Source organism: Misgurnus anguillicaudatus, chromosome 14 (genome assembly GCF_027580225.2).
Source record: "Misgurnus anguillicaudatus chromosome 14, ASM2758022v2, whole genome shotgun sequence".
Taxonomy (NCBI): Eukaryota; Metazoa; Chordata; class Actinopteri; order Cypriniformes; family Cobitidae; genus Misgurnus; species Misgurnus anguillicaudatus.
Genome location: NC_073350.2, coordinates 31,591,120 through 31,618,443, shown reverse-complemented (window position 1 = coordinate 31,618,443; position 27,324 = coordinate 31,591,120). Strand labels below are relative to the sequence as shown.

Sequence of the window (27,324 nt, the reverse complement as noted above, 5' to 3'; positions counted from 1 at the left end):
CATTTTAAAGCATAACTTTAGCACTTAATTTTCTACCTGTTTAGTGCTAAAGATGCCAACCCAAAATGTGACCCTGGACCACAAAACCAGTCATAAGTTGCACAGGTATATTTGTAGCTATAGCCAACAATACATTGTATGGGTCAAAATTAGTTTTTTAATGCCAAGAATTATTAGGATATTATGTAAAGATCATGGGTTCGAACACAGGGAACACACAAACTGATAAAAATGTATACCTTGTAATGCACTGTAAGTCACTTTGAATAAAGCATCTGGCAAATCCGTGAATGTAAACTTTAGGTTGTATTATTAAAGTGGACATATCATGAAAATCAGACTTTTTCCATGTTTAAGTGCAATAATTGGGTCACCAGTGTTTCTATCAACCTAGAAAATGTGAAAAAGATCAACACAGTAACTTAGTTTTGGTAAACCATTCTCTGCAAGCCTGTGAAAAAATGGCTAATTGAAATTTGGCTCCCCCTGTGATGTCAGAAGGGGATAATACTGCCCCTTAATCTGCATGACACTGCCATTTAAAGCAGAAATCAGATCATTTGCGTTTAAAAGGACACACCCAAAATATACTATTTTGAGCTAAAACTTCATATGTACTCTGGAGACACCAAAGATTTTTTTGCATCTAAAAAAGTCTTGCGAAATGTCCCCTTTAAGACATACAGTAGTTGTTAGACATACTTTTTAGTGTTACAAGTCCTGAGGAGCCTTATGAAAACCAGTACTCGATAACCTTGACTGACAGATCATCTTTTCTTGTTCTGATGTTACACAGAAGTCGTTTATTCCTATGTTGATTTTTATTTGTGTAAGAATCGGCTACTGCGTGTAGCCACCTCTGGATCCCGGCTCCCACAGTAACACATTTTATGGGGTCTTATTTGAGTCAGATCAAAGTGAGTATACAGCATGGGAGTGTGGCACACTTTAGACAGACACTTTTTATGATGATACAGAGAGGCACACTTTCCTAACACACCATAAAATCGGAGGATCTATGTGACGGCCTGAGAACGCAGTCTGTCCTCTGTCTCATGTCAACAGTTCCTCTTTGAGCTTTGGATTACGTCTATCATGATTCAAGTGTGAATAATTATCTGAATGAAGCATGAAGTCTCCTGGCCTCATGGCAAATATCTTTAGAGCTTAAGAATCTAAAAAATGCAGTGTTTTTCATTAGGAGCAATAATTTGCATTGGAATGTTTCATTATGTAAACCGATAAAAAAGTTTTTATATTCAGTAGGATTTCCACATTATATTGTCATGAATTATAAAGCTTTTTGATGAACCCAATCAGAATGCATGATTTGATTTAAGTTATTTCATTATTAAGTTAACAAAATAAAAGTTACTTATTTTTCACAAGGAAACTTTCAACAGCTGAAACTATATGTATATGTGTATTTAATTTATCACCCCAGCAAAAAGATTTTTTGCTACACTGAGTATAAAGGTTTTTATAAAAACTAGCATTATGGTTTTTTATTATATCTCATGATCAAGAACAGAAACGAATGTAAAACAGAAATGTTTCATTTTAATTTATTTCTTAAAAAACAAGAAACTTTTACATATTCTATCAATATGATAGATCAAATAAACAGATTCATATAAATCTTTAAAAAACATGTTTAACAGAAACATAACGAGGTGACAGTCCTCATTTTAAACAAAAACATACAGAGGTGACAAAGTCCTCATTTTTACAATATGTAAATATTAATAATAATCTTCACACAGGTGAAGTAAAGCAGTAGATATGTGCTCTTCAGAATTAGACATGGGGTAGACTGGTACATTCTATGCGTCAAGACAGATGCTGTCTACTTTAACATACATTAATGAAACAATATGTTCTACTAAAATAGAGAACACAATCGTTCTCTATGTATCTTTATAAAGTCGCTATATGAAGATCACCAAGGTCTCCACAGCGCCTGCGCTCCTGCGCGTTTGGAGATGACATGACAGCTGTCTTTGGGCGCAGACGCGCAAACAACCTTTGCGCTGGTTTTGGGTTGCTGGGTCCTGTCAAAGTGCTCCGTTAACGCGGGTTTGGTTATCTGGAGCTGGTTGTGAACAGACAGAAACCGTGCCGTCTCCTGTAAGCACCTGGAGAACCCGTCCGCGTAGCTTTGCGCGTGTGCGTCAGGATCGTGCTGCGTGGACTTCTTCAGGTAGATGACAGCCATTTCCAAGACATCAGCCTTCTCCAGTTTACAACACGGCTGGTTGGCTTTTATCTCAGTCTTGAGAAGAGCTTTAAGTTGTTCAATGCATTTGTTGATACGATCTCTGCGCAACTTCTCCACAGCTGGCTTTCTCAACTGGAAAAAAGATTTTCGTTAGATTTTCGTTCAGTAAAACACTCTTATACGCAATAATTTAGACTGCAAGTAAATTTTAAATAAGATAAATACTTACATTAGTTTTTTTCGTTCCAATCTCAGGCTTGTAAACAGTAGGAGCCATCCTGACTAAAAGTTTGTCTGCTGTTCCTGTGCGCTTCTGTCACTCTTGGCACGCTCTCCCGTTAAATACACAAGGATTGCGCGCGTCTTCTGTTTCCCACACTTTCAGCCAATCAAACAGCGGCTGAAGGTTCAATAGGAAAACTTTAAATTAGCCTGATTCTCCTTTGAGCGACTTTCCCCGAAAACAAAAGAGGTGCGCGCTCAAACAGGTGGAGCGTGTGCGTGTGCGCACGTTGTAAATGGGAAGCGTGAAATTGCGGGAGTGCACGAGCCCTTTGACAGCGTGCATGACTATGCAGGCGGGAAAATAGATGATCAATAAGGGTGAAAAGAGATTATAGGAATTTCCCGCGCAAACTCACGTCTACAATACTCTTATATTGTTTGAATTGTTCCCAAATGACAAAAGAAAACTATTTTACTGGCTTACAGTGTCCAAATGTTTAGCTATTAATCAAGACAGTTTATTAGGCTTATTTTACAATAATTACAGAATATGTTTATGATTGTATTATGTTATTTATGTTATAGGCTGAAGCTCACCCATCACCCTGAAGAGAATAAGAGGGGTCAGGATTGATAGTTTTAATATCATGTATCTTAAAAATTTTCTGTTTATTATATTTATTATTTGTCTTAATTATTATTTGTGCTAAAAAAAAAACTTATTTTCCGTAAAGTCGTAAAAATGCTTGGTCATCTCAATTTTAAGATCAAGAAGCATTTTAGGACAATTAAGTGCCCTTTAGGATGAATTATTCTGTTAACCATTGTTCAGTGTATCCTCAGGGGGACCTGTCGCCTCATTGAGAGACCATTACTAATCCAGTGGGGAGTACGGCACACTTCTATTGGCCCCCATTGAAGTTTTGCTGTGGGAAAGTTGGGACAACACAGACTCCAGGATTAGACTTTGAAGAGCTGAAAGGCGCAGCTGGCTCCTGTGCGCGGGAAAGTGTGCTGAGCAAAGCCGGGCGCTGACAGGCATTTTGTAGAGTCTTTGACATGTGAGGTTCATGCGCAGTTCACTTGGCTCGTTTTGGGTAACTATATTATTATTTTAAAGCAATTAGTAGGGATGCCGACATGCTGCACTCTGGCAACAATGTAGCATATGAACGGAGCATTAATCTGGCCAGTTAAAAAACAATCATGCATGTTTTTACACATATACATAAAAGAAAAGTCCTGAAACAATAAAAAAAATTCCTTGCATCTCTATAAAAAAGTGCATTGCGTGCCCCTAGAGCAGATAATGCTTTCGAAGGCTTTTAGAAGGTGCTGTGGTTTGGTTAACCCCAAATTCCATTCCCACACCAATTCCCAACTCCCGCCAAAATTGCGTGCTAAAGCCACAATACGTTTCATCCCACTCTGCAAAAGAGGCTTTTGAATGTGGGCGCCCCTTCGTCCGGCTCTCCTCTTTCTCTCACGCGCACACACAGCGAGCGAAGCAGATGCTCAACGCTGTGTGCCCAGTGTGAAGTGTCCCCCTCTTCATAAAATCGGGACCTGGGAAACCCCTGACCTCTCCTCATTGGAGAGGATTCCGGGTCTCCGTGTGAGCGAGGCTCAATGACATTCCAGCATCATGTGCCCTGGCATTCACAGCACAGGGCAGTGAAAAGATGCGGTTTGAGAGGGAAACTGACATTTTGTGGTACCCTCTGCCCTTTTCCAACCCTAAAGTGTTGCAGGGTGACCTTGGTGACACACAAAAACTAGTGTTTTCAATTAATGAAATTCAATTTAATGTACATAGAGGTATTATTGGAACGAATGTGTGTTTTTACAATCATGCCAAAGCTTTAAAAAAAAAAAAATCTCTCTCTCTTTTTGTGAGATGTCCGTTTGCACGTGTAAGTACACAGCAGCATGCCGAAACGCGTTTCATACCCGCGACTTGTTTGTTTGTGGTCGTGGGATCGTGCAGACATCAATCAATCCTCAGGAGTGTGTACCTGCAGCTTTGAGGTGTGTGTGGGAGAGAGGGAAGCTTTGTGTGGGCAAGCAGAAGACCAGATGGTCTATTGAAAGAGGGGAATAATGAGGCACGCTGGATCAGTGGCAACAGGGCGGGGCGGATCTCTGAATGGGACTGAAGTGTGGGAAGCAGATCCACACCGGAGCTCTCACACATTCCACACTGGAGAGACACATGCTTTGGCCCTGCAGCTGGACACACTGCCCACAACGACTGTTTGTGTGTGCGTGTCTATTATGGCACCAGAGCCTTTATTCGGCTGAATGATGAGAGGGTCTGTGCTGGAATGTTCTTTAACTATCAGTGTCATCTGTCAGGATGGCTCAATGTGAGTTTGAGGTGGGAAGAGTAGCCAGGGAGCGAATTTCCCTCCAAAAGACATCTGGCATGTGGCTTACGTTCAGATGATCGACAAGAAAAATATTTTTGCATGACTTAAATATAATGCATATTTGAAACAAAAAAAAAAGTTGAGAAGGAAAGGCCATGTTCAAGCTCTTAATGACAGACTTGTGTTTGCAGATGTTAAGGCACATGCTCATGTAGATAATAAAGAAAGGGAGGGGTACAGGAGAGCAGGTGATGCGAGAACACACGTGTCTCCAAACCCAGCGGCGTCTCTGATCTGAGCAGCAGGTTCAAAGGCTGTTTGTGGAGAGATAGAGGAGGGACTCCGTTCTATTGACTTCAGAACGTGTGAGCAGGATCCAGCCCGAGTTTCCCACACTAGCCGTCCATTTATTACCCAAAACTCTCTGAGGGGCGGGAGGGACCCTTAACAATAGAAGTGTGCCACACTTGAGAGCACGGGATAATTGCGCTTGACTGACATTCACAGTGAATAGGTTTGCTTGTGCATAACAAGAAAAAAAGATTTCATATTTAAAATGGTTATGGTTATTTTATATCGTTAGGAAAAATATGCCCATAAAAGGTAAAAAAAGGAAAAATATACCCATAAAAGGTAAAAAAAAAGAAGTGAATATTATATCAACGTAATGAAAAATATAATATGAACAAACACACACATACAGACATTATATATAATTCGAAGTAATTGAATATCGGTGCCGATACTGATATTTGATTACCACCGATACAAACACATACCAATAGTTTTGCTTTTAATTCCTTGTGTCAAAGTATGACCCAATTCAAAATATTCACACAGTATGAGTTTTGATGTGTTTTTCTGCCTCTTTTGATTGACAGGATCTAATCTGTCCTGATTATCGGCTGTTTTTAAAACAATCGACCGAATCGAAACTTGTGACAAGAAAAAAGATTTTATATTTTAAATGGTTATGGTTATTTTAAATAGTTAGGAAAAATAGGCCCATGAAAGGTAAAAAAAAAACAGGAAGAAGTGAATATTATATCAACCTGATGAAAAATACATAATATGAACAAACACCCACATTATATATCATTCGAAGTAATTGAATATCGGTGCCGATACTGATATTTGATTACTACCGATACAAACAGATAACGATAGTTTTGCTTTTAATTCCTTGTGTCAAAGTATGACCAATTCAAAATATTCACACAGTATGAGTTTTGATGTGTTTTTCTGCCTTTTTTGATTGACAGGATCTAATCAGTCCTGATTATCGGCTGTTTTTAAACAATCGACCGAATCAAAAGTTTTATCTCCCGATTATAGGTCAATATTCTGTATTTAACCTTTAATGTTTCTCAATTAATAATTTGTTGATGAGCCTTTTTGTTTTCAAATGACTCATTTATTGTTCTTGTAGCCAGCTGTTATACTTCAGAATCTGTCTTTGCCCGATAAGGTGTGTAATGTCTTATCTATATGTCTTGAGCATCTCTTGGGAAATTATCAACTGTCTACATTGCCCATCTGCAGAAGCCTTATCAGCGTGAGGTGAGGTTCCCAGGTAATAAAGTGTGCTCTTGCCATTGCCCCTGTGGGAGCCCTGAGGCCAGTTAACCATGAAATAATTGATGCCTCTTCTATTGTCAGGGACGCTACACCCACTGGCCAGCGAGTGTGGGAAAGCTAATCCTGACTGGGACTCATGGCTTTGTAATGCTAATGAGCCCCTATAAATAGAGGAGTGGGACCTTCATTCTCAGCACAACTGACTTGATTCCCTTCTGAGAAACATCGCTGCTGTTGAAAGAATGGCTCCAACTTACACTACTGACTACTCCAATCTTTCCAACAAGGATAAACATAAAGTAAGTATCTACTTCATATGTGACTTTAAGGAACCTTTTGCATTTATTCTGTTATGCATTTAAATCAAACGAACCAAATTCTTAACCATATCTTTCTTTTCTCATCAGTTAAGAAAACCTGTCGTTGAGAAAATGCGCAGAGATCGCATCAACAACTGCATCGAGCAGCTCAAAACAATGCTGGAGAAGGAGTTTCACCAGCAAGACCCAAACACCAAGCTGGAGAAAGCTGATATTCTGGAGATGACTGTGGTCTTCCTGAAACAGCAGATGCAGACCAAGACCTCAGCTCCACAGAAAGCTCACATTGACGGCTATTCCCAGTGCTGGAGAGAGACCATGAACTATCTGTCTGTCAACTCCAAGGTGGACGCCGTCCGTCAACATCTGAACCGCTGCCATGAAGCCCAGAGATCAGCTAAAGATCTCAATCTGCTGTCTCCAGTCTCCTATCAGCCCACAGTGAAGCAGGAACCGTGTGCTCACAAACCTGTCTGGAGACCTTGGTAGACACTAAGCTAAAAGACTTTCACGTTAATACTAGATGGTGGTTGACCATCTCTTATGTTGTAGGAGATAACATTTCCATTTATATGTTTATTTCAAACATGTATTCAATTACTTCATATTGAAGTTTTAAATTGATGTATTTCTAATAAGATTATCTTTGCAAATGCAATGTGATTTGCAAGACACCTGTCGTCAGGTGTTTTTCCAATGCTAATGTTTCACTTGGAAACTGTGATTTTGCTCAGAATCTGAGTTTTGTGTATGATCCTATCGGATGTCTGATTTGATTTTGCCTTTTGTGAAGGCTACAGATAAACAATATTTGTTCTTGTGATGGCACTGCTGCACTGAAACATATCATGGACACTGTGTGTCTAACATTGCATTTAATAAAAGCAATTAATTACTAAAACATCATTTGAATTCATCTTTTTTTACATTATATATATATATATATATATATATATATATATATATATATATATATATATATATATAAATGATAAATGATAAAGTAGCCACTTTAAATACCAGATGATTCATGTATTGCATGAATACAACTCTGTTAAGCTCTGAAAAACAGCAAAAATTCAAAATACACTAAATATGCTAAACTTATATGAATTTGGAAGTCTAAAAAGTCAAAATATGGCTGTACCCTTACAAAAGTACAGTTTTGCACCTAAAAAGTTCATATTCAAAAAAACATATTGGTAACAAGTGTATACATATCTGTACCTAATAGTACATATTAGGACCTTTTAAAGGTCACTGTCCCAGAGACAGCTGGAGTAATTTAACCTTATTTTTTGTACGCAATTCATATAGGATAATAATTCCTCAAATTTCATTCTGAATATATTTAGCAACATCATATTAATTTTCGCAATCAACTCTGCTACATTTACAAATGTTTTAGCAGATACCTCAGATGTTAACACATCTCAAATCAAGAGTTTTAGGAAACAATTTAGTGGCCTCTAATTTTAGATGTTTTATGGTGTAAGCAAATATACAGCTTGACTGCTATTCTTCATTGATCCCAGCAAGAAATTTAACATTTTAAAGACATCTTATAGCCGCCCAAACACAGCCCAGGCATGAGACGTCTAACCATAACCCAAATATAAATTAAATTAAAAAATTATTAAATAAAACCAAACACCTTGTAATCACGTTGACTTTGCTTACATGATGGTATATCAGACATCTCACAAGTTTTTTTTTTGTTTTTTTTTGCAAAATTAAAGTTTGTAGCCAGTCTATATCGGGTCTATAGTTAACCTAAACAGTGAAATGGCTATTGCTTGCTGGGATGTTATTATAACATTGTGCTTTTTGTATCAATCAAGTATTTCGGGAATCAGGTTATGGGTTTTTCTCAGTATTTTATCATTGGTTTTTAAAGAAAGTCTGCTCTTACCCATTAACATCATGTTACAGTTTGGAATGATGACACACAAAGATGTTTCCTTTACAATGCCTTTGTGTCCACCAGCATGGGTCCCATGCATCTGATGCTTTCCCACACTCACAGACCAATCACAAAGCAGGCTTTAACATCTGATAACATCAGTGGCTTGAACCTGTAGAGGACAAGAAGAGGAGGGGGAGTCTTGAAAGCAGATATAACAGCCATTATTTTGTGTATGTATGTGTGTGTGTGTGTGTGTGTGTGTGTGTGTGTGTGTGTGTGTGTGTGTTCACAAGAGGTGTGCTATGTCCTGATAACACCTAACACCTTCAGAGACCAAAGGCTTCCCATTCCTTAAATTTAACAGAGGCACATGGCCATCCTGACGTCTACTGTATTTGCTGTCTAATGTTGTAAAATGCGTCTCACCTTCAGCGAATGCGGTGTGAAAAGTGTGTCACCTTAAATACATCTTGCATAAATCTCAGTAACAGCCTTAGTTTCAATAGGCTTTATTATAACAAGTATGTATGTTTATACTGCCAAAGCATTTTCAGATTAGAGCAAAAATAATGCAACACTACACTTAAAAAAAATTCCTTCACTGTGAAAAATATTTGCTGCCTTAACATTTTTTGTTGAATCAACTCGGATTTACAAGTCATTTCAACTTACTATTATTTATCTTGACTAGAGATGAGTTGTTATAACCACAAGTGAGTGGCTATAACTTATAAAATTAAGTTGACTTTTTGAGTTGTGACAACTCATCTCGGTTGACATGACTTGTAAATCTGAGTTGATTTAACAAACAATTTTAAGGCAGCAAAGTATTTTTTAGAGTGTTGTTGCACCTACATTTTTAAGTTTAATCAACTTGAATTTATAATCAATTTCAACTTTCTGAAGTGAAAGTTGCTATGAATTGCAAAAAATTAAGTTGAATTGACTTAAGTTATTTTAATTTTATTTTTATAATTTGTAGCAAAAAAAACTTTAATGCAAAGAAGGTTTTTTACAGTGTACATTAAGACAGAAATTAAACAATTTAGTAACTAATAAAGAAAAAATATTAATTTATAATATTTAATTATATTAGTTTAATTAAATACTGAATTATTTAAACCAATAAGGATTATATATTTTATCTGAGTGGGTATTATTTTACTTTGTTTTTATATCATATTGCAAAGTTTAAAATACATTTTATGAAGAATAATGACATTGTGAAGTCAAAGACGTTTGTAAAAGTTTTTCAATGCCGCATGATCAGTGACAAAAAATCAACAGATTCAAGTTTGCAACAAGTTGTTTCAAACAACAAGTGAATAACTGTTTCCCAGGGGTCTCACATTTAAATTAGGGGGAACAGAAGGGAGGGGTCAGGGTTCACACCACCAGACCTAATGGATGATTTAGGACGGCACACTTCTGATCTGAAACTGGAGCCTGAGACACGAGTGTGGGAAATCCTGGGAGAAGCCGACCCCACACATGAGCAGCGTCCCATCAGATCATCCAGTCGCAGCACAACAGCTGTCAGATGAAACCAGAGCTGACAGCACACAGTGCCTATTATCAGGGCTTTTAAAGAACAAACAGGGGCGTTACAGGCCCTGCACTTTTTCTCACAGGACTTTATACAGTCATGCTGCTGTTGTCTACATAAGAACACTTATAAAGTGTGATTAAAATCAAGTTTAGTTTCATTTAAAGTCATTTCATAAAAGGTCAACTGTGCATTTGACACCTGCTAAGGATGCTTCAAGAGGGCAAATGGGGTGGTGTACATTTAGGTGAATTTAATGTTGAAATGTGGGGTTGTTAGACTTTACTACATTTTAAATAAAGTCAGTCTTTAAAACCAATTTTTTTCCATTGCAACATTTTTATGCTAATTTCTATCTCGTATGTTTTAATATTTGATTATCCCCATTCTTGTTTTTCTCTTCCTTTCTGTTTCTTTTATTTTTTAACTGTTTTACTGTAAAGCACTTTGGATCAACTACATTTGTGTTAAATCTGTACTATATAATAAACTTTGACTTGACTAATTCAATCGTTGTGACATTTGAATATTTATGAGATTATTTCTTGCATCACTTTTTATTGTGAATTTATTTGAGATTTAGATAAACCTGCATCTAGTGTGATGGTTTGAATAAAGTAGTAAAGGGACATTAAAAAGACATGGAGCACAAAGCATTTGTTTAGATTCATCAATCAACATTAAGTTTATTTAAATTATTTTTGTAATAATTTAACATTTGCTAAATACACTTTTAACAAGTGAAAACTCAGATTCTTCAAAAGAAGGCACAACATTATGCATTAAAGCATTAAGCAAATATTGCAAACTCCATAGGAGTCAGACACACTCTTCATTGTGAAGATTACTTATAACAAAGAGAGATGATACAATATACCTCCTGCAACATCATATACAGAAGACTTTTGCATTGCAAACTAACATTTCCTTCAAAATGTGAAGTAGCTGCCATAAATACATTTTAAAAATAAATGCATATAAAATTAAAAGGAAAAATCTCCTACAACATAAGAGATGGTCAACCACCATCTAGTTTTAATGTGAAAGTCTTTCAGCTTGGTGTCTACCAAGGTCTCCAGACAGGTTTGTGAGCACACGGTTCCTGCTTCACTGTGGGCTGATAGGAGACTGGAGACAGCAGATTGAGATCTTTAGCTGATCTCTGGGCTTCATGGCAGCGGTTCAGATGTTGACGGACGGCGTCCACCTTGGAGTTGACAGACAGATAGTTCATGGTCTCTCTCCAGCACTGGGAATAGCCGTCAATGTGAGCTTTCTGTGGAGCTGAGGTCTTGGTCTGCATCTGCTGTTTCAGGAAGACCACAGTCATCTCCAGAATATCAGCTTTCTCCAGCTTGGTGTTTGGGTCTTGCTGGTGAAACTCCTTCTCCAGCATTGTTTTGAGCTGCTCGATGCAGTTGTTGATGCGATCTCTGCGCATTTTCTCAACGACAGGTTTTCTTAACTGATGAGAAAGAGAGATTTGGTTAAGAATTTGGTTCGTTTGATTTAAATGCATAACAGAATAAATAAGAAATGTCCCTTAAAGTCACATATGAAGCAGATACTTACTTTATGTTTATCCTTGTTGGAAAGATTGGAGTAGTCAGTAGTGTAAGTTGGAGCCATTCTTTCAACAGCAGCGATGTTTCTCAGAGGAGAATCAAGTCAGTTGTGTTGGGAATGAAGGTCCCACTCCTCTATTTATAGGAGCTCATTAGCATTACAAAGCCATGAGTCCCAGTCAGGATTAGCTTTCCCACACTCGCTGGCCAGTGGGTGTTGCGTCCACAACAAATCAAATCAAACCATTGACAGTACTAATCCCACACAGCACTTATCTTATCTGGTATCAGGTATCACATCAAATAATCAACAGGTCAATTCGTTTTTAAAAAATATTGTGATTTTAGTCATGAAAATTGACTAACAAAATCCAGCACCATTAATGAAAATGTTATATCTTATACGTCTGTCAACAATGTGAGGAGCTGCATTTAAAAAAGCAGTAATACAGTAATGTAACAAACAACTGCATGTGATTTTAAAACAAGAAATGTGTAATTAAAACTGCTACAAAATGACAAAAAAGAACATTAATTCGATAAAAATTAGAAAACGTTTTAAGGTTGCAGTCCATATTTCAATGCAGTATTTTATAGTGCAATGACCTACACTAGTGTTTATGCAAAATTATTTAAAATATATTTATATATTTTGCAGTTGCATACATTGTATACAGTGCTTTACTCCCTTGTGTCAAAAAATAAATTTCTTTAGCCAAAAATATGTTTTAAATATATGTGAAATACATTTTGAAGAAAGTAAAGCTTACTAAAATATTTTAAATTAAAAAATATATTTAGTTTTAACCTTCATATATTTTTAAAAAATGGCAAGAAAATATATTTCTCCTGGCCAAAAAAAGTTTGTATAAAATGTATACATTTTGAGTATGAAATGTGTAAATGTTAAGTATGAAATGTATAGGTATAAAATACAATTATAAGCATAATTTTGCAGTTGAAAATATATTTAATATCTTCAGTTATGTTTACAGGTTTGTAACAGAGAAAGTTTTCTTCCAATGCAACGTGAATGCTTTAAAATTTTTAATTTTGGTAAACAAATTTCAAAATATATTTAAGTAGGCTACATATTTGTGGCAATTTTTTGTATATTTCGAAATATATTTAAAATTATGTAAAACATGTGTACATAACTATCCCACGACTTACATCTTTATTAGTTAACTTCTTTATTTCTACGTAATTTTAGAAACCACAACAAATTCCTTGTGTGTGCGCGCGTGTGTCTGGGTGCGTGCTCGGCGCACTTGGCGAATAAGTTGATTGTCATTTAAACACAAACCAGTCCAATGTCATAAAACAGTTTAAACTTGTCTGGGAAACTCTGGGTCCACGCAACACCTTCAACTGGGATCAAAGTCCATGTGAAGCGCGTGTCTGATCTGTTTACACTATCGTGTGTTTGTCGTGTCGACACCACTGAAGCTGTCAGCCGGTGTATGGCACACTCTCGGTGGCTCGTGACACTGTTTTCCCACAGCAGGAGAGGAAGGAAGCCCGTGGGCTATAAAACCATCTCACCTTTAGCTTTATCGGGGCTTGTGCTCCTCCCTAACTGTGGGAAAGCCGTAAAATGACTCTTACCTCAAATTCCCAAGGGTAGCTACAGATCATCTGCGGACTTTATACTATTTTAAATATTTCTTTCTGTTTGTATGTAAATGTTTATATGTTTAAAGTTTGGCAAAAGTGCACCAGTCAGTCAAAAACAAGGCTGTGTCAAAATAAACACAAAGTAAGTATAAAAAACCAACTATAAACAGTAGCTCAAGTTTACCTCAGTCCTCAGCAACGCGGGACTCGCACCAGTGCAGTGACGTGCAGTTTCCCGCGCGTGTTTACAGGAGAGGCTGCGTCACTGCACGCGCACATACGCACTGAGCTCCACGCAGCGTGGACTGATCTATCATTAGAATCATAAACAAGATCGCTTTGATGAGATTAACACGTTTTATTGGATTTTTAATCTAAGTGGATAACTTTTATTTAGCCTACTTTATTTTGTATTGCATATATACATTCTTTTCACATTATTAAAGAATTTACATGAAAAGTAAATATTTAATTTAAACCTCTCTAATACATGTTTTACTGAAAAAAAATCGATGCATTATTTTAAATGAAACTTCCTTTACTTTGTTATTTACAAAAAACTACAAATCTCCAAGCATTTATTTAGAGAACGTGTGTATGATGTACCGCAAGCATGACGTCACGAGGACATCCTGTGATTTGAGCTGTGATAAATCTTATGTGATAAATGCTGTTTGTATTTCTACAAACTTCATCTTTTTCATGTTGCAGAACTGTTATTAAACATTCATTGCCTGTATTTAAAATGCTATTTGTAGTCATATCAATTGAATCGATGCATAACAGGTGATTGGATACAATTTTAATTTATTAGATCTCTATCTAATGAGAGAACATGTTTTCACTTTACACATGCAATGGCAAATACACAAACAGATTATATTGATACAATATAAGTGAGTCATTTGAATACTTAATGTTGCCATCCATATTTCATTTTATTTTGTATTATACAAATATCAAACTTTTCCAAAAGGGAAATATAGCCTCAAAATGAGAAATTTTACTTTAACCGACAGGTTCATATGGGTTTAAATAAACAACTAGCTTCAATATGAAGCACAGATAATATAATAAAACCATCAAAAAAGATGGAAAATGGTTTCCACCATTTCATATTTCTATAAACAGAAATGCTGTAAGAAATGTTAATTCGAGATTATTTAAAAATATTTGAGGTATTCAAATATCCAATGTGAATATAAAGTTTTGTGAAGTAAAGCCTTCAGTGTATCAAAGTTTTTCCAAACTGGAATGTCTATTCAGTCTAGTGTAGACTTTCAATGTGGTATCAGTTGCTGTAGAGCTCTACCAGGGTCTCCAGATGGCGCTCTTGTTATCATTCATCTCTTCACTGAAGGTGTCCTGGTGTATGGAGTTGAGCTGAAGCAGGACACTTTCACTCCTGATCTCTTCAGATGATGTCTGCAGGTTCTGGAAGTCTTTCAGCAGTTTTTTCTTCTGCTGCTGGTGTCTCAGGAACCTAACTGTCATCTCCAGTATATCTGCTTTCTCCAGCTTGGTATCATCAGACTGCTGTTTGATAAACTCTGGATCCAGAAGATCCTTGAGCTGCTCAATGCTTTTGTTTATACGATCTCTCCGCATCTTCTCCACTTTTGGTTTTCTCAACTGAAAACAGAAATGAAAACACGTTAAGTGACTTTGTCTTCAAACACATCAAGATTTAAAAGCACATGAGAGATGTTAAAGTCATGTTGATGTAAGATGCTGAATGTACCTTGTTGTTGAGATGGAGATGTTCCTCTGAGATGATCACAGCTGAAGTGATTGTAGGCGTCATGTCTGTATCTCTGTGCTGTAGATCTCTGTACAGAGCTCCTCTATTTATACTCCCAAATCTCCATATGAATGTGTGAGGATTCAGCTCGCTGGAGTTTCCCAGCATTTCTGGCCAATGGCAGAGCTTGGGGAAAATGTGGGGCACCACATGTTAAATGATCCTTAGAGACACAAAGCTGGTGTGTGAGGTCAGCAGGTGGAGCTGATGGAGAGACTCACTGTGTGAATGTGGGAAAGTGGTGACCCTGAAGAGAGATCCGATCTGCTGCCTGATGTTCACTGTAATCAAACACGTGCCATAATGACACTCAATTTTCCAAGTACTCAACCAAAAATGCTTTTAAAGCAACATCACTGTAACTGTAATTGTAAAGATGTCAAAAGGGTTTGAAAGCTGCTACAACATATCTATTTTTTTTGTAAGAAACGTATTACATATTTACTTCAAATTAGCATATTTTACATATTATTTATATAGAAAAAATAATTCTCTTACAGTTTATTGTTAGCAGTTTTGAATCAACGTGAATCCTCTAACTTTTGCAAGAGGATATTTTGGCCAAGCAGGTGTTGTATGATGTGATTGTACCTGTTCTCAGGCTTATGTTTCACATACACACAAACACACACAGCTGGCTTACAGCATATGAATCTCGATCACACGCCCCAATGCTCCCTGGAGCCGGTGGGAGCCACAGAGACACACGGCTTCCCACACTTCACTATTCATCGCATTAAATCCCTCACACAATAGAAGTGTGTCGGTTCCCACAGGACTGAACTAACTGGCTTTTTGAAGGGAAGCTTAAAGTACTTATGGATGCAATTCAAACTTATATATATAAATAATATATTTTTAAAATTTTTGTATATTGCTTGTTCTTTTTTCTTTTTTAATATTCAATATAGAGATCTATAAAAAATTAAGAGAAAAATTTTAATCAGCATTTCTACATATTCCAGTGTCTATTGAAGCAGACAAGTCGACAATGTAAAAGACTGTGAGCATGCCAAGACACATAAAAGCTGTGATTAAAAATCGCGGTTATTAAAAAGTTTTTAACATATTAAAAATTAATATTAACTTTTTTGCAGAATTTTTGCATGTGGTCCAAGGTCACATTTGTAGTAATATATAATCATATATGTGACTAGGGATGGGACGATTACTGGTTTCACGATTAGTCACGATAAAATAGTTTCGCGTGCGCACGCGATAGTTTCACGTGAGCACGTGAAACTAAACTTTTAAAAAAGTTCTGTACATGAAGGTTTCGCGTGAGCACATAAAAGTTTCATGTGAGCACATGAAACTAAACTTTATTTAATTTTTGCTCTATGTCCCCTTAGAGGCTCCGTAGCAGGCGCGCACATGCAACATAGTTTTTTTGCACTAGAAGGCATTTAAGGGATAATGTATTGTATTCATTCACTGTAAACTTATTAGACAGATTTTTTTTACCACAGAAATAATTTCAGTGACATGAAATATTAAATTGTGATTTTCAAAAATAAAACTTTAAAAAATATAAGTTTCAGTTCTTTTTAACATGTCCATCTTATTTTAACAAAACCACGATAATATTGATAACCGTGATAACTTTGGTCACTATAATCATGATATGAAATTTTCATACCGTCCCTATGACCCATGTAAAAACCCAGCTAAAGTCATTTTTGTGATGAACTCGTTTCTAAATAAAATCCTCTTATATAATGTAAAGAACATTCTGTGAAAATATAATCTTGATATATTAAATATTGACGGAGTCAGGACATGTCAAAGTTTGAAATCAAACTTTGTTGGATCACAAAAAATGATATATATATATACAATTTCCTCCATTGGGACAGAAAAGACAAAAATGCTCTTTGCTGTGGAGTCAAGAAATTTGTATGATGAATATGAAGCAAAAGTACAGAATGTCACATTTTATCAAAATTTGATGTTGATATGATGTTGATATGTTTCAACAAATGCTTTACCAACAAACAACAACAACAACCTTTTATTCTGCCTTGTGTGTGTTGTCATCAAATGCAAGACTCTGACTGTAGAATCAATTGATCAGACTGATACTACATACTCTGCTTTTAATGCATAAACATGTAATGCATCAGGACACATTTCATCACATTAAAATAATTACAATTGAAATGTGTTGTTCTGTTGAGCTTGAAAATTGTATATGTTGAAACCGATTACTTTTGTGTCATATTCACCTTTAAATGTTTAGACATTTCTTGACTCCACATTTTTTCACACTCTGATTAGGAATGGGGATTTCTGTGTGCTGTTTTGATTCAATTATATATATTATATATAAATATATAATATATAGTTAATATTTTCCATAAATCCCAATTCCTAATTGTAGTGTGAGAACAGAAAAAGTGTGCGTCCTCATGCCCTCAGCTATTCTCTCGATCTCAATATTGACCTTTCTGCCAGATGGCACTTAAGAAAAAATCCCACCTGTCCACTGAAGAGCTCAATTAAAAGCCCACGGACCAATGAGAGTTATGAAAAGCCCATTGTTTCATTTTTCTCTGCTCTCTGATTGGCTGGTCGCAGATGCGCTGCGGTATAAATATGGGTTCAACTTTAAGTCTAGTGTGAGATTTTATTCCTACCACTGAGAAGGTGTTGCGTAAGCAAATTCAACAGCAACATCAAACATGCCTGCCTACATGGACATCACTCCTCAAGACAACATCCACTATGCCAGGTAAGAAATGTTTAGACAAATGCAATAGTATAAATTTAATGATTTTCAGCCTTTACTTTAGCTGTTTTGTACCTGTACATACAATAACATCAGTGATGTTTTCTAGGTGCAAACTCTACAGTTTGGAAAGAAAATGTTTCAGCAAAATGGAGAAACTGAAGTCCACTTTTGAAGACCATCTTTATCATGGCATTCCCGCATCTGACATTTTGGACAAGACGGTGTCATTCTTCAGCTTGAAAAGGCCTTTACTCCTTCACAATGGCTATTCAAGATGTTCTCGGGACATTCTGCGTCTCTCTCCCTCTGTAGAAAAAGACGTGGCACCATTGTTCTCATGAGATCCTCCATCACAGACTAATCTAAAGACTTAACAAGTCAGGCACTTGATCTTATTTTGTGTGTTAGCACATCTACCTCGGAGGATTACAGCACTTTGCTTGCTCTCTCTGGATTTTGTTGTTCCCCTGTTACTTTGAAAAGATGTCATTGCAGAGTTTCTAATAGAAAGAGTAACACGGGACTTATGAAAAATATAAATGAAATTGAACATTGCTTGTGATGCACATTTGCTTGTGCAAACTATCAAGTTGCATTGCATTTTATGCATTTAGATTATTGTAGTTTTCTCTTGAAGAGAAATGTATGCTTATTGTTTTTAGACCTGTTGGACTGTGCTCTCGTTTGGAGGACACGCAGTCCACAAAATGTTTTCAGTTTTGAAAAGATACAGTGTATCATTTGAATTACTTTTAATTCCATGAGTGTATATAAATCAATTGTTTGTGTTATGCTTTTTGTTATAAAATAAATGACTTTAAATTACATTCATATAAATTCTTGTGAATTTTCTATTGCTTTATGATCGAATTTAAACACCTTAAATTTAGGCACTGCACAAAGTGAAACTACTCATGTTTATTTAAATGTAAATAGTTTCAAAAACAGAAAACACGAAACTAAACAGAAATTAAGCCAGCTAAATGCAACAGTAACACTATTTTACCATAACTTTTCAGATTTTGGGTTATTGTTTTTTTGTTTATTTATTCTTAACGCCATTCCAGCACAGATTTTAGGTTGTTAATGTGTTGATTATATCTTTAATGATGGGTATGTCAGAATTTCATACTAAACACTTTTTACTTGTTTTGTAATGACGAAATACAAAGCATGTGATTTTACATTAAGATTTCTACTGTCTATAATTGTGACTTTTAAATGGATTTTAGCTACATTAAAATTGATACATTATTGATAATATTATTTAAAAATGAATAATTCTGCTATTAATTATTTATACAAAATTTGTTTTATGATATATCTGGCTATATAAAGTTTGCATGTAACTATGCATCCATGTACTTATACAATGGTGTTATATATAATAAAACATAAATAAAAATCTAATTTAATGGTATAAAAAACTACAAACAAAAGTTTGCTATCAGCCAATGAGGATGTTTCCCACCAGATTGTTGGTGGTGTCAGCTGTCATGTTTTCATGTCAGATCATTTTTTACAACGATAACTAATCTTCAGCTACAGTTAACCAATATAAAGTTATAAAATAGAATTTAGCTGAAAGAGACAAATTATAATAGTTAACATAACTTCTGTTATGGTATCTTTATAGTTTAATTTAAACTTAAATATGATGCCTTGAAGATTTTATTTTAAAGTATATGAATCAATTATCCATAGTTAAGCACAAAGGTCAAGCCCTGAATATCCACTGACCCCTGAACTGTCAATAATGATCCATTCAGGTTCTTTTGTACTCCATTGAGACTCAGTGTTGGAACCTTAGGCTGTTTAGTATACAGAAATAACTCATTACTCAATTTAATAAATAGCAATCTATAATAATTTACATTTTACACATATTTTGAATATACCATGAACACACATTAAAAAGCAAGTATTTAATGCACTAATTTTGGGTAAACGTGTCTGCCTGAGGCATTATTGTGAATGTAAATAAAAGCCTGTCTTGAGAAACATTACTATTTTGATTACTGTCATGACAACCAAGCAGACCTATATTTCACCAAAAACATGAAAATTAATATTTAAATTATATGGTTAAGCATATAACACAATGTATAAAGCAAGCTGTACTGTTATTAATATGAGTTTTTTAACTAAAATAAAGTTTTGAGACAAACACATCTAGAGTCTAAGACAATAAACACAACTCTTAGATACTGATATTTTAATCTGATCCTACATATAAACAAAAGATGCAACGTTTGTTGCTCTATAATGTTTAAAACAGTCTTGAATAAAGGTCTGCACACGTGTCTATAGTGTTGAGTGTCGTGTGCTGCTTCAGTGACATTGATGTGAACATCAGGCAGCAGATCAGATCTCTCTACAGGGTCACCACTTTCCCACATTCACACAGTGAGTCTCTCCATCAGCTTCACCTGCTTTGTGTCTCTGATCATTGAACATGTGCTGCATTGTCTGTTTTTGCTCTTTCATTGGCTACAAACTGTGAGAAACTCCAGCGAGCTGAATCCTCACACATTCATATGGAGATTTGGGAGTATAAATAGAGGAGCTCTGTACAGAGATCTACAGCACAGAGATACAGACATGACGCCTACAATCACTTCAGCTGTGATCATCTCAGAGAAACATCTCCATCTCAACAACAAGGTACATTCAGCATCTACTTACATCAACATGACTTTAACTATATCTCTCATGTGCTTTTAAATCTTGATGTGTTTGAAGACAAAGTCACTTAATGTGTTTTCATTTCTATTTTCAGTTTACAAAGACAATAGTGGAGAAGATGCGCATGCAGAGATCGTATCAACAGATACATTATTAAGCAGCTCAAGGATCTTCTGGATCCAGAGTTCATCAAACAGCAGTCTGATGATACCAGCAGGGGCTGAATGCAAGCAAGCTATCTGTGATCTCTTTCATCTACAAAATGACTTTCTGCAATTGCAACTGATCCTGTGTCAGTAAATGTGAAGATTTCAGCTTACATCGCCATCTGGAGGAAACCAGAACCACTGGAGGACTGCAGAGAAGCAACAAGCAAAGTCTACAATAGACACTAAATTTGAACCACAATGTGATTCATACATTTTTCTGAATCAGATTTTTTTAAATACGCATCGTTTTTTGATGTCAATGACAATTTATTTGCATTTGATTTTGCTCTTATAAATTCAGATCAAACTTATTTTGTTTCTGGTTTTGGAAATGCATGTTTTATACACCTTCCATGAAGGCACATTGGGATCTCTATGAAGTCTTTAAAATTTTCCTTTATCAGGAATTGTCTTTAAACATTTTATCATTATGATAAATATTCTCTGGTCCTTATAGGACTTATGATTACATTATTTAAAGTCATGCTGACTTTGATTATTTAATGTCCAGCAAAATTTGCAGTAAATTACTTCTGTGTGGTCATACCTGTGGATTTTTATATTTGTCTTCAATATATTTTTCCTTTAGAGGATCATCTAGTCAGTTTCTGCTGATGTGTTGTAATATTACTCTCATTTAGAGAAGTGATGAAATTATAGAACTGTAAACATTTTGTGTTAAATGTTAATGACTTTTGTAAAGTCAACAATTATTTGATGTGTACTCTTGTATGCATCTGATGTGTTGTGAAGGTTTCTTCATGCAAATGTTGCAATGATTTATTGTCTATTTATTTGCATTCGTAAAAGAAATAAAAAAATAAAAAGTTAATTCGACTTTCTGTTGTAATGTTTCTGTTCTGTCATTTCTTATATAGGCTATGTGACCCTGGACCAACAAAACCATAAGTCATAAGTCACACAGATTTAAAGTAATAGCCAGCGATACATTGTATGGATCAAAATTATAGATTTTTTATGCCAAAAATCATTAGGATATTAGTAATTTGTAAATTTCTTACCATAAACAGCCGACATCAAAAATGTATTTATCATTAGTAATATGTGTTTTAAAATTAAAATTAATTTGGAGGGTAAAGGAATAAAGATACAATGTTTTACATGTTATCCTTCAAATAAGTAATATTAACAGCTTTTCTTTGTGTAAAGACGTGTGTTAATGTGTTTACCATAATAAAAAAAAGTAACTAACTAGACAAATACGATAAACTGGTCAGACACTCATCCTTCATTATTAAAAATGTATTTTTTATTATGAATCATCATACAGTTTATATATGTTTTGTTTGATCCAGTTATTTTAAGCAGACACTTCTGAAAGTAGCCTATTTTTATAATAAATTATTTTAATTATTGAAAAATAAAAAATGAAATAAGTAATATAATAAAACATGTTAAAAGATAATATTGCATATCCTGAGCAGGTGATCTTGTGTAACATGCAGATGTAGAAACGGCATGCGACATTAACAAAATAACTCATAATTTGGCAAATGTAAGTCAAGATGATGCAATGTTTTGTTTTTATTTGCTTGATGAACAATTATGCAAATTATGTCTTTATAGAGATTATTGAAAGGTTGATAAAGAGAACAAATCATACAAATTTGTTTCATTTTGGTTGCTGAAATAAATATAACCATTAGGTTTTAAAACTATAAACACCCTGCTACAAAATTCACCTTTATTTAATTTTTTGGTAAATTTGCCTTATTTTGTCATCTTTTAAAGTAAAGACAAAAAATGTGTTCAAACACGAGTGACTTTCATATCTCGCTTTAAGGAATCTGATAACAGGTGTGATGAGTTTAAAACAGTGTAAATTTGGAGACGTGTGTCATTTATAGGTTTTAGTAAAGCACACGTCTATTGTTGTGTGAATGAACGGAGCGTGAGAAACAGAAGTCATTCACAAACCCTCAGAAACAATAAAACTCAACTAAAGAGACCAGAGGTCAGAGGTCAGGATGAATGCATTACACTCAGTTCTATATACAGATATTAAATGATGAGAAAAAAGATGAATTGCAAACATGTTATTCTAAATTGAAGTTTATTTCAATTCTGTTACAGCAAAGCAAAGATTTTATTGCAGACTTGTGAGAAAGCTTGTTGAGAATCTGTCTAGAATTAAACTTCATTATCATATGAATAGACACACTTCTATTGTTATGTGTGGGAAAACTCTGGAGAAGTGGATCACATTAACATCTTAGACCACTAAACAACCTCAATATATTACAGTCGACACACTTATGAGTATTTATCTGATGTTGTTATCACAGCTCCACATATTTAATATTACAAATTATTTTATTTTATATATCATGAACGTTTTAATCGGTATTTCACAGAAAGATTTTGCATTGTGCACTTGAGATTAAAGACAAACATCTGTGATTTAATTTATAACACACACATATTTACAGATTTACCTCAAAGTACATTTACTGCTTTTTTGTTTTTATACTTAAACAAATGCCTGCTTATAGTTTTTTCATAAACTTTATATGCAAAACAATCACTAGACATCCGTAAAGTTGTGTATTTTTTTAACTTGTTGACTCCAGCATGAAGTCAGGTTGTGTTTGTCAGTGTGCTGATGTTTCTCTCCAGATGGTTTTGTGACGTCAGGTTGAAGAGAGAGTCTTCAGCCGTCACTAATGCTTCATTCACAACTCTGGATGCTTTTGTGTTGTATTGATGTGAAGACAGAGACTCAGTGTGGGAATCTCACATCACATCTTTACTCACACTGACCAACACAAACACAACAGACATCTGGAGTCCAAGACAATCAAGACGATGATCTCTGAATAACACAACACAACTCTGAAACTTGAGATATGATCTGTATTTATTTAACACATTTATAAACCTTTCATTTAAATCATCAGCTTACTGTTTTCTGTCGATATAAGAGTAAGTTTTTAATGAACAGATATGAAGGACACATTGTGGTTTAAATCTGTTTATTTATAAGATGCCACAAGCGTACAACACTGTCTGATGCTTTACAATTTTTAAAATGTTGAAAGTCTCATGCACACGTGTGTTTAGTGTCGAGTGGCGTGTGCTGCTTCAGTGACATTGATGTGAACATCAGGCAGCAGATCAGATCTCTCTACAGGGTCACCACTTTCCCACATTCACACAGTGAGTCTCTCCATCAGCTCCACCTGCTCACCACACACCAGCTTTGTGTCTTTGAACATGTGCTGCATTGTCTGTTTCTGCTCTTTCATTGGCTACAAACTGTGAGAAACTCCAGCGAGCTGAATCCTCACACATTCATATGGAGATTTGGGAGTATAAATAGAGGAGCTCTGTACAGAGATCTACAGCACACAGATACAGACATGACACCTACAATCACTTCAGCTGTGATCTTCTCAGAGAAACATCTCCATCTCAACAACAAGGTACATTCAGCATCTACTTACATCAACATGACTTTAACATCTCTCATGTGCTTTTAAATCTTGATGTATTTAAAGACAAAGTCACTTAACGTGTTTTCATTTCTGTTTTCAGTTGAGAAAGACAAAAGTGGAGAAGATGCACAATTACTTATGATATCAAGCTGGAGAAAGCAGATCTACTGGAGATGACAGTCAGGATCCTGAGACACCAGCAGCAGAAGCAGCAGTCTGATCTGGACTTCATGCTGTCAATCAAAGCTTCTTCAGGTGTCTTCATGAGATCCAAAGATGACACAGAAAAAGACTTCCAGAACCTGCAGACATCATCTGAAGAGATCAGGAGTGAAAGTGTCCTGCTTCAGATGAACTCCATACACCAGGACATCTTCAGTAAAGAGATGAATGTTAACAAGAGCACCATCTGGAGACCCTGCAGCAACTGATAGCACTTTGAATGTCTACACTAGACTGAATAAACATTGCTATTAATTTTCCGTTTGGGAAAATGTTTTATAAGCTATTTTAAGTTTGGAAATATATGTATTATAAAATACTACCATAACACACCATGTTGTGTGTATATAAGCTCTGACAAATGTTCAGTCAGTTTAGTAAACTGTACAATACCTTATGGGTATAATTTGTACTGTTTTAGGTATATGTTATTCAGTCTATGACTGTCAAAAAACTTTTTATTGAGCTTTATTTTCTGTTTCATGTTGAAATGTTTTGTTATTTTGAAATGATTTTGCAATGATTTTTGCAAAGTTGTTCTTGTAATTCTGTAAAGAATATATTATCCCCTCAATGAGGGTTTGTTTAAAACCATAATAATGGTTGCATTGCATAATTATAGATATCTTTATCTATAGACACACTCTATATACTACTGTATATGTTAACTTGTATTTACATTAATGTAAATATGCTTTGTAAGCAGTTCAATGCTGAACTGATGTGACGTGTATGTGCACGTTTGTAATGGCAGGTGTATTGACATTTATATTGTCAGTAATATTCTCAAGAGAGCATCTCTCTGCAATTGCTTTTGTATAAAAACGTGAATGAAAAATATTTTCCATCATATGGAAATACAAATAAATTTCTCAGACTTCTACTTTGCCGTTTCGTTCATTTTTAGCAATAAAAATATGAGGGTTGACATGAGGACAAACTGGATAATACAAACAAATGCCCTTTATATAAACACACTGTCCGCAAAAATGGTCCCTAGCTGTCACTGGGGTGGTACCCTTTCAATAAATACACTTTTGCACCTAAATAGTTCATATTAGTATATCAGGGTACATATTAGTACCAAATGAATACATATCTGTACCTAAATGGTACATATTAGGACCTTTTTAAAGGGAACTGCCCCAATACAGCTGGGGACCATTTTGACAATTTTCTCCAATGCAGATTTAAAAATTTTGCAACCATAACCTTTGCATTTCTAATGTGACCTAATAATAAATGTCCAGAAAGAAATGTATGTTTAAGTAAAAACATATGTATTAAAAGTTAGATACCTAAGTTCATTATCTTAATGATAAAAGTCATGGATGGAGATACGTTTAACAATATCCTACTTTAAATAACACACAGTACGAAGGATAAAAACACTTTAAAATTTTTCCAATAAATACACTACTGTTTCAGTCTGTATATATGTAAATAAGCACATAGTTGTCAAGCTGTCATCAGTGATGTTTATCTTACTACATGACAAGCGTTCAAAAGTCTCCCGAGGGAAGTTTTATTATAGGATCAAACGTCATTTGCATGTGAATAGGCACACGTCTATTGTTCAGTGTGGGAAAGTCCTGGTACCCAGAATCACAGCTTAGTGTCATTAGCATCCCAAAAGTCCTGAATGAAACAATATTTTGGAGTTCTGAAATAAAAGCAAACAACCCTGATCTCACCCACAATAAGGATTAAGGGTTGAAAAGGAAAACAAAAATCACCGATATCTATAATTGTGAAAGAAATTAATTCACATGCATCTTTCAGATTTCATCACACCGACCTGTTGACCAAATTTGTTTAGCAATTACCCTAACTGAGTATCAGGAATGTATTTGAAGATAAGAGGCACACATCTGTACACAAGTCCAAATACCCCATATGTAATATGATTATTATATGCAAAATCCTAAAGGACACTTACAAACTGCATTTAACTTAGTAATAACCCATAATTTGATTAGTCTGGCCAATCACAGACAATAAAAATCTCAAGAAAAATATTATTATACTAAAGTTTCTATGTGTTTGTTGGTTTTACATGAGCAATTTAAAGCATCATGGATGTGACATTTGCAGTCAAAACTTGAAATATAAATTCACAAAGAATGCATTTATTACCAATTTATTAAACAATCTGTTTATATTGTCCCAAACCTCTGATGATAGACATCAGAAAAATATCAATCTATTTACAAGTTTTCTATTTTAGATGAGGGAAACATGCATGCGTTATGGAAGTTTTTGAGAGACAACATACTTTAAAGGAATTTTATTTATTCAAAGGCATAAACCAGAAGCAATAATACCCAACAAATGGAGAAAGGACATTTAATATTTATTTTTTATTTTATATTATGTATGCACATTTGAAACAACGATATGGACGTGACCTTTCTCTGTTGCAAAAAGTTACAATTCTGAAATTACACTATGGAAAATAATAAAAACTGAGATTTTCCATGGGCATTTAAATCACCAATTATTGAAATCTGATATTTAAGTATGGTTAATAAAAACTTCGGTAAAAACTTTATTTTTCATAATAAGTTTGACATTTGCATGAAATTTCCCCTCATACTACATGCTAAACTGACCAGCTAAATAAGGCATTTTAAGGTCCTGAAACGCAAACTTTTTTGAGAATGGCGATTTGTCGTATCTGTGTAAACTACGTAAATGCGAATCTGTGATACTGGTGACTACATGCACATGTGTTAATTCAATCTATAGGTATGCAAAAGTTTAACCAAAACATGTGCTGCTCAAGATACTGATTTTATTAACATGACATAAAAAAGGTCACAAAATGTTGCTGCTTTACAGTCCAGGGTCACTTGTTATAAAATATATATCATCACT

General features: G+C 35.1%; 5 protein-coding genes across 6 annotated transcripts; 2 read left to right on the top strand and 3 right to left on the bottom strand.

The window, feature by feature from the left end:
• Nucleotides 1-1,536: 1,536 nt before the first annotated feature.
• On the bottom strand, nucleotides 1,537-13,596 carry her2 (hairy-related 2). Its single transcript, XM_055183352.2, has 4 exons — nucleotides 13,529-13,596; nucleotides 8,623-8,785; nucleotides 2,448-2,618; nucleotides 1,537-2,350 (listed from the first exon to the last, which is right to left on the bottom strand). The coding sequence occupies exons 3-4, from the start codon at nucleotides 2,493-2,495 to the stop codon at nucleotides 1,940-1,942; spliced, it is 459 nt and encodes a 152-aa protein (XP_055039327.2). The 5' UTR covers nucleotides 2,496-2,618; nucleotides 8,623-8,785; nucleotides 13,529-13,596; the 3' UTR covers nucleotides 1,537-1,939.
• Nucleotides 5,114-7,599, top strand: LOC129427112 (transcription factor HES-5-like). 2 transcript variants are annotated; one of them, XM_073876335.1, is made up of 3 exons: nucleotides 5,114-6,385; nucleotides 6,472-6,689; nucleotides 6,798-7,599. In XM_073876335.1, the coding sequence occupies exons 2-3, from the start codon at nucleotides 6,633-6,635 to the stop codon at nucleotides 7,197-7,199; spliced, it is 459 nt and encodes a 152-aa protein (XP_073732436.1). In that variant the 5' UTR covers nucleotides 5,114-6,385; nucleotides 6,472-6,632; the 3' UTR covers nucleotides 7,200-7,599. The 2 variants fall into 2 exon arrangements, with proteins under 2 accessions (XP_073732436.1, XP_073732435.1); XM_073876334.1 differs by having other exon boundaries at nucleotides 5,114-6,689.
• On the bottom strand, nucleotides 10,829-12,070 carry LOC129427110 (transcription factor HES-5). The gene is made up of 2 exons (XM_055183351.2): nucleotides 11,735-12,070; nucleotides 10,829-11,627 (listed from the first exon to the last, which is right to left on the bottom strand). Exons 1-2 carry the CDS (start codon nucleotides 11,789-11,791, stop codon nucleotides 11,226-11,228), a joined length of 459 nt encoding a protein of 152 aa, XP_055039326.1. The 5' UTR covers nucleotides 11,792-12,070; the 3' UTR covers nucleotides 10,829-11,225.
• Nucleotides 13,597-14,133: 537 nt separating the features above from the next.
• Nucleotides 14,134-15,268, bottom strand: LOC129427749 (transcription factor HES-7.1-B-like). Its single transcript, XM_055184463.2, has 2 exons — nucleotides 15,086-15,268; nucleotides 14,134-14,976 (listed from the first exon to the last, which is right to left on the bottom strand). The coding sequence occupies exons 1-2, from the start codon at nucleotides 15,251-15,253 to the stop codon at nucleotides 14,653-14,655; spliced, it is 492 nt and encodes a 163-aa protein (XP_055040438.1). The 5' UTR covers nucleotides 15,254-15,268; the 3' UTR covers nucleotides 14,134-14,652.
• A 2,279-nt stretch (nucleotides 15,269-17,547) lies between these two features.
• Nucleotides 17,548-18,401, top strand: LOC141369565 (uncharacterized). Its single transcript, XM_073876455.1, has 2 exons — nucleotides 17,548-17,876; nucleotides 17,983-18,401. Exons 1-2 carry the CDS (start codon nucleotides 17,827-17,829, stop codon nucleotides 18,215-18,217), a joined length of 285 nt encoding a protein of 94 aa, XP_073732556.1. The 5' UTR covers nucleotides 17,548-17,826; the 3' UTR covers nucleotides 18,218-18,401.
• The last annotated feature ends 8,923 nt before the right edge of the window (nucleotides 18,402-27,324 follow it).

Excerpts from the sequence above, each read along its gene's own strand:
- her2 (XM_055183352.2), bottom strand. The coding sequence starts at position 2,495 with ATGGCTCCTACTGTTTACAAGCCTGAGATTGGAACGAAAAAAACTAAT. Across the intron at positions 2,351-2,447 it reads TTGGAACGAAAAAAACTAAT|TTGAGAAAGCCAGCTGTGGA; the intron begins GTAAGTATTTAT and ends TCTTTTTTCCAG.
- LOC129427112 (XM_073876335.1), top strand. The coding sequence starts at position 6,633 with ATGGCTCCAACTTACACTACTGACTACTCCAATCTTTCCAACAAGGAT. Across the intron at positions 6,690-6,797 it reads CCAACAAGGATAAACATAAA|TTAAGAAAACCTGTCGTTGA; the intron begins GTAAGTATCTAC and ends TTTTCTCATCAG.
- LOC129427110 (XM_055183351.2), bottom strand. The coding sequence starts at position 11,791 with ATGGCTCCAACTTACACTACTGACTACTCCAATCTTTCCAACAAGGAT. Across the intron at positions 11,628-11,734 it reads CCAACAAGGATAAACATAAA|TTAAGAAAACCTGTCGTTGA; the intron begins GTAAGTATCTGC and ends CTTTCTCATCAG.
- LOC129427749 (XM_055184463.2), bottom strand. The coding sequence starts at position 15,253 with ATGCTGGGAAACTCCAGCGAGCTGAATCCTCACACATTCATATGGAGA. Across the intron at positions 14,977-15,085 it reads ATCTCCATCTCAACAACAAG|TTGAGAAAACCAAAAGTGGA; the intron begins GTACATTCAGCA and ends TTCTGTTTTCAG.
- LOC141369565 (XM_073876455.1), top strand. The coding sequence starts at position 17,827 with ATGCCTGCCTACATGGACATCACTCCTCAAGACAACATCCACTATGCC. Across the intron at positions 17,877-17,982 it reads GACAACATCCACTATGCCAG|GTGCAAACTCTACAGTTTGG; the intron begins GTAAGAAATGTT and ends GATGTTTTCTAG.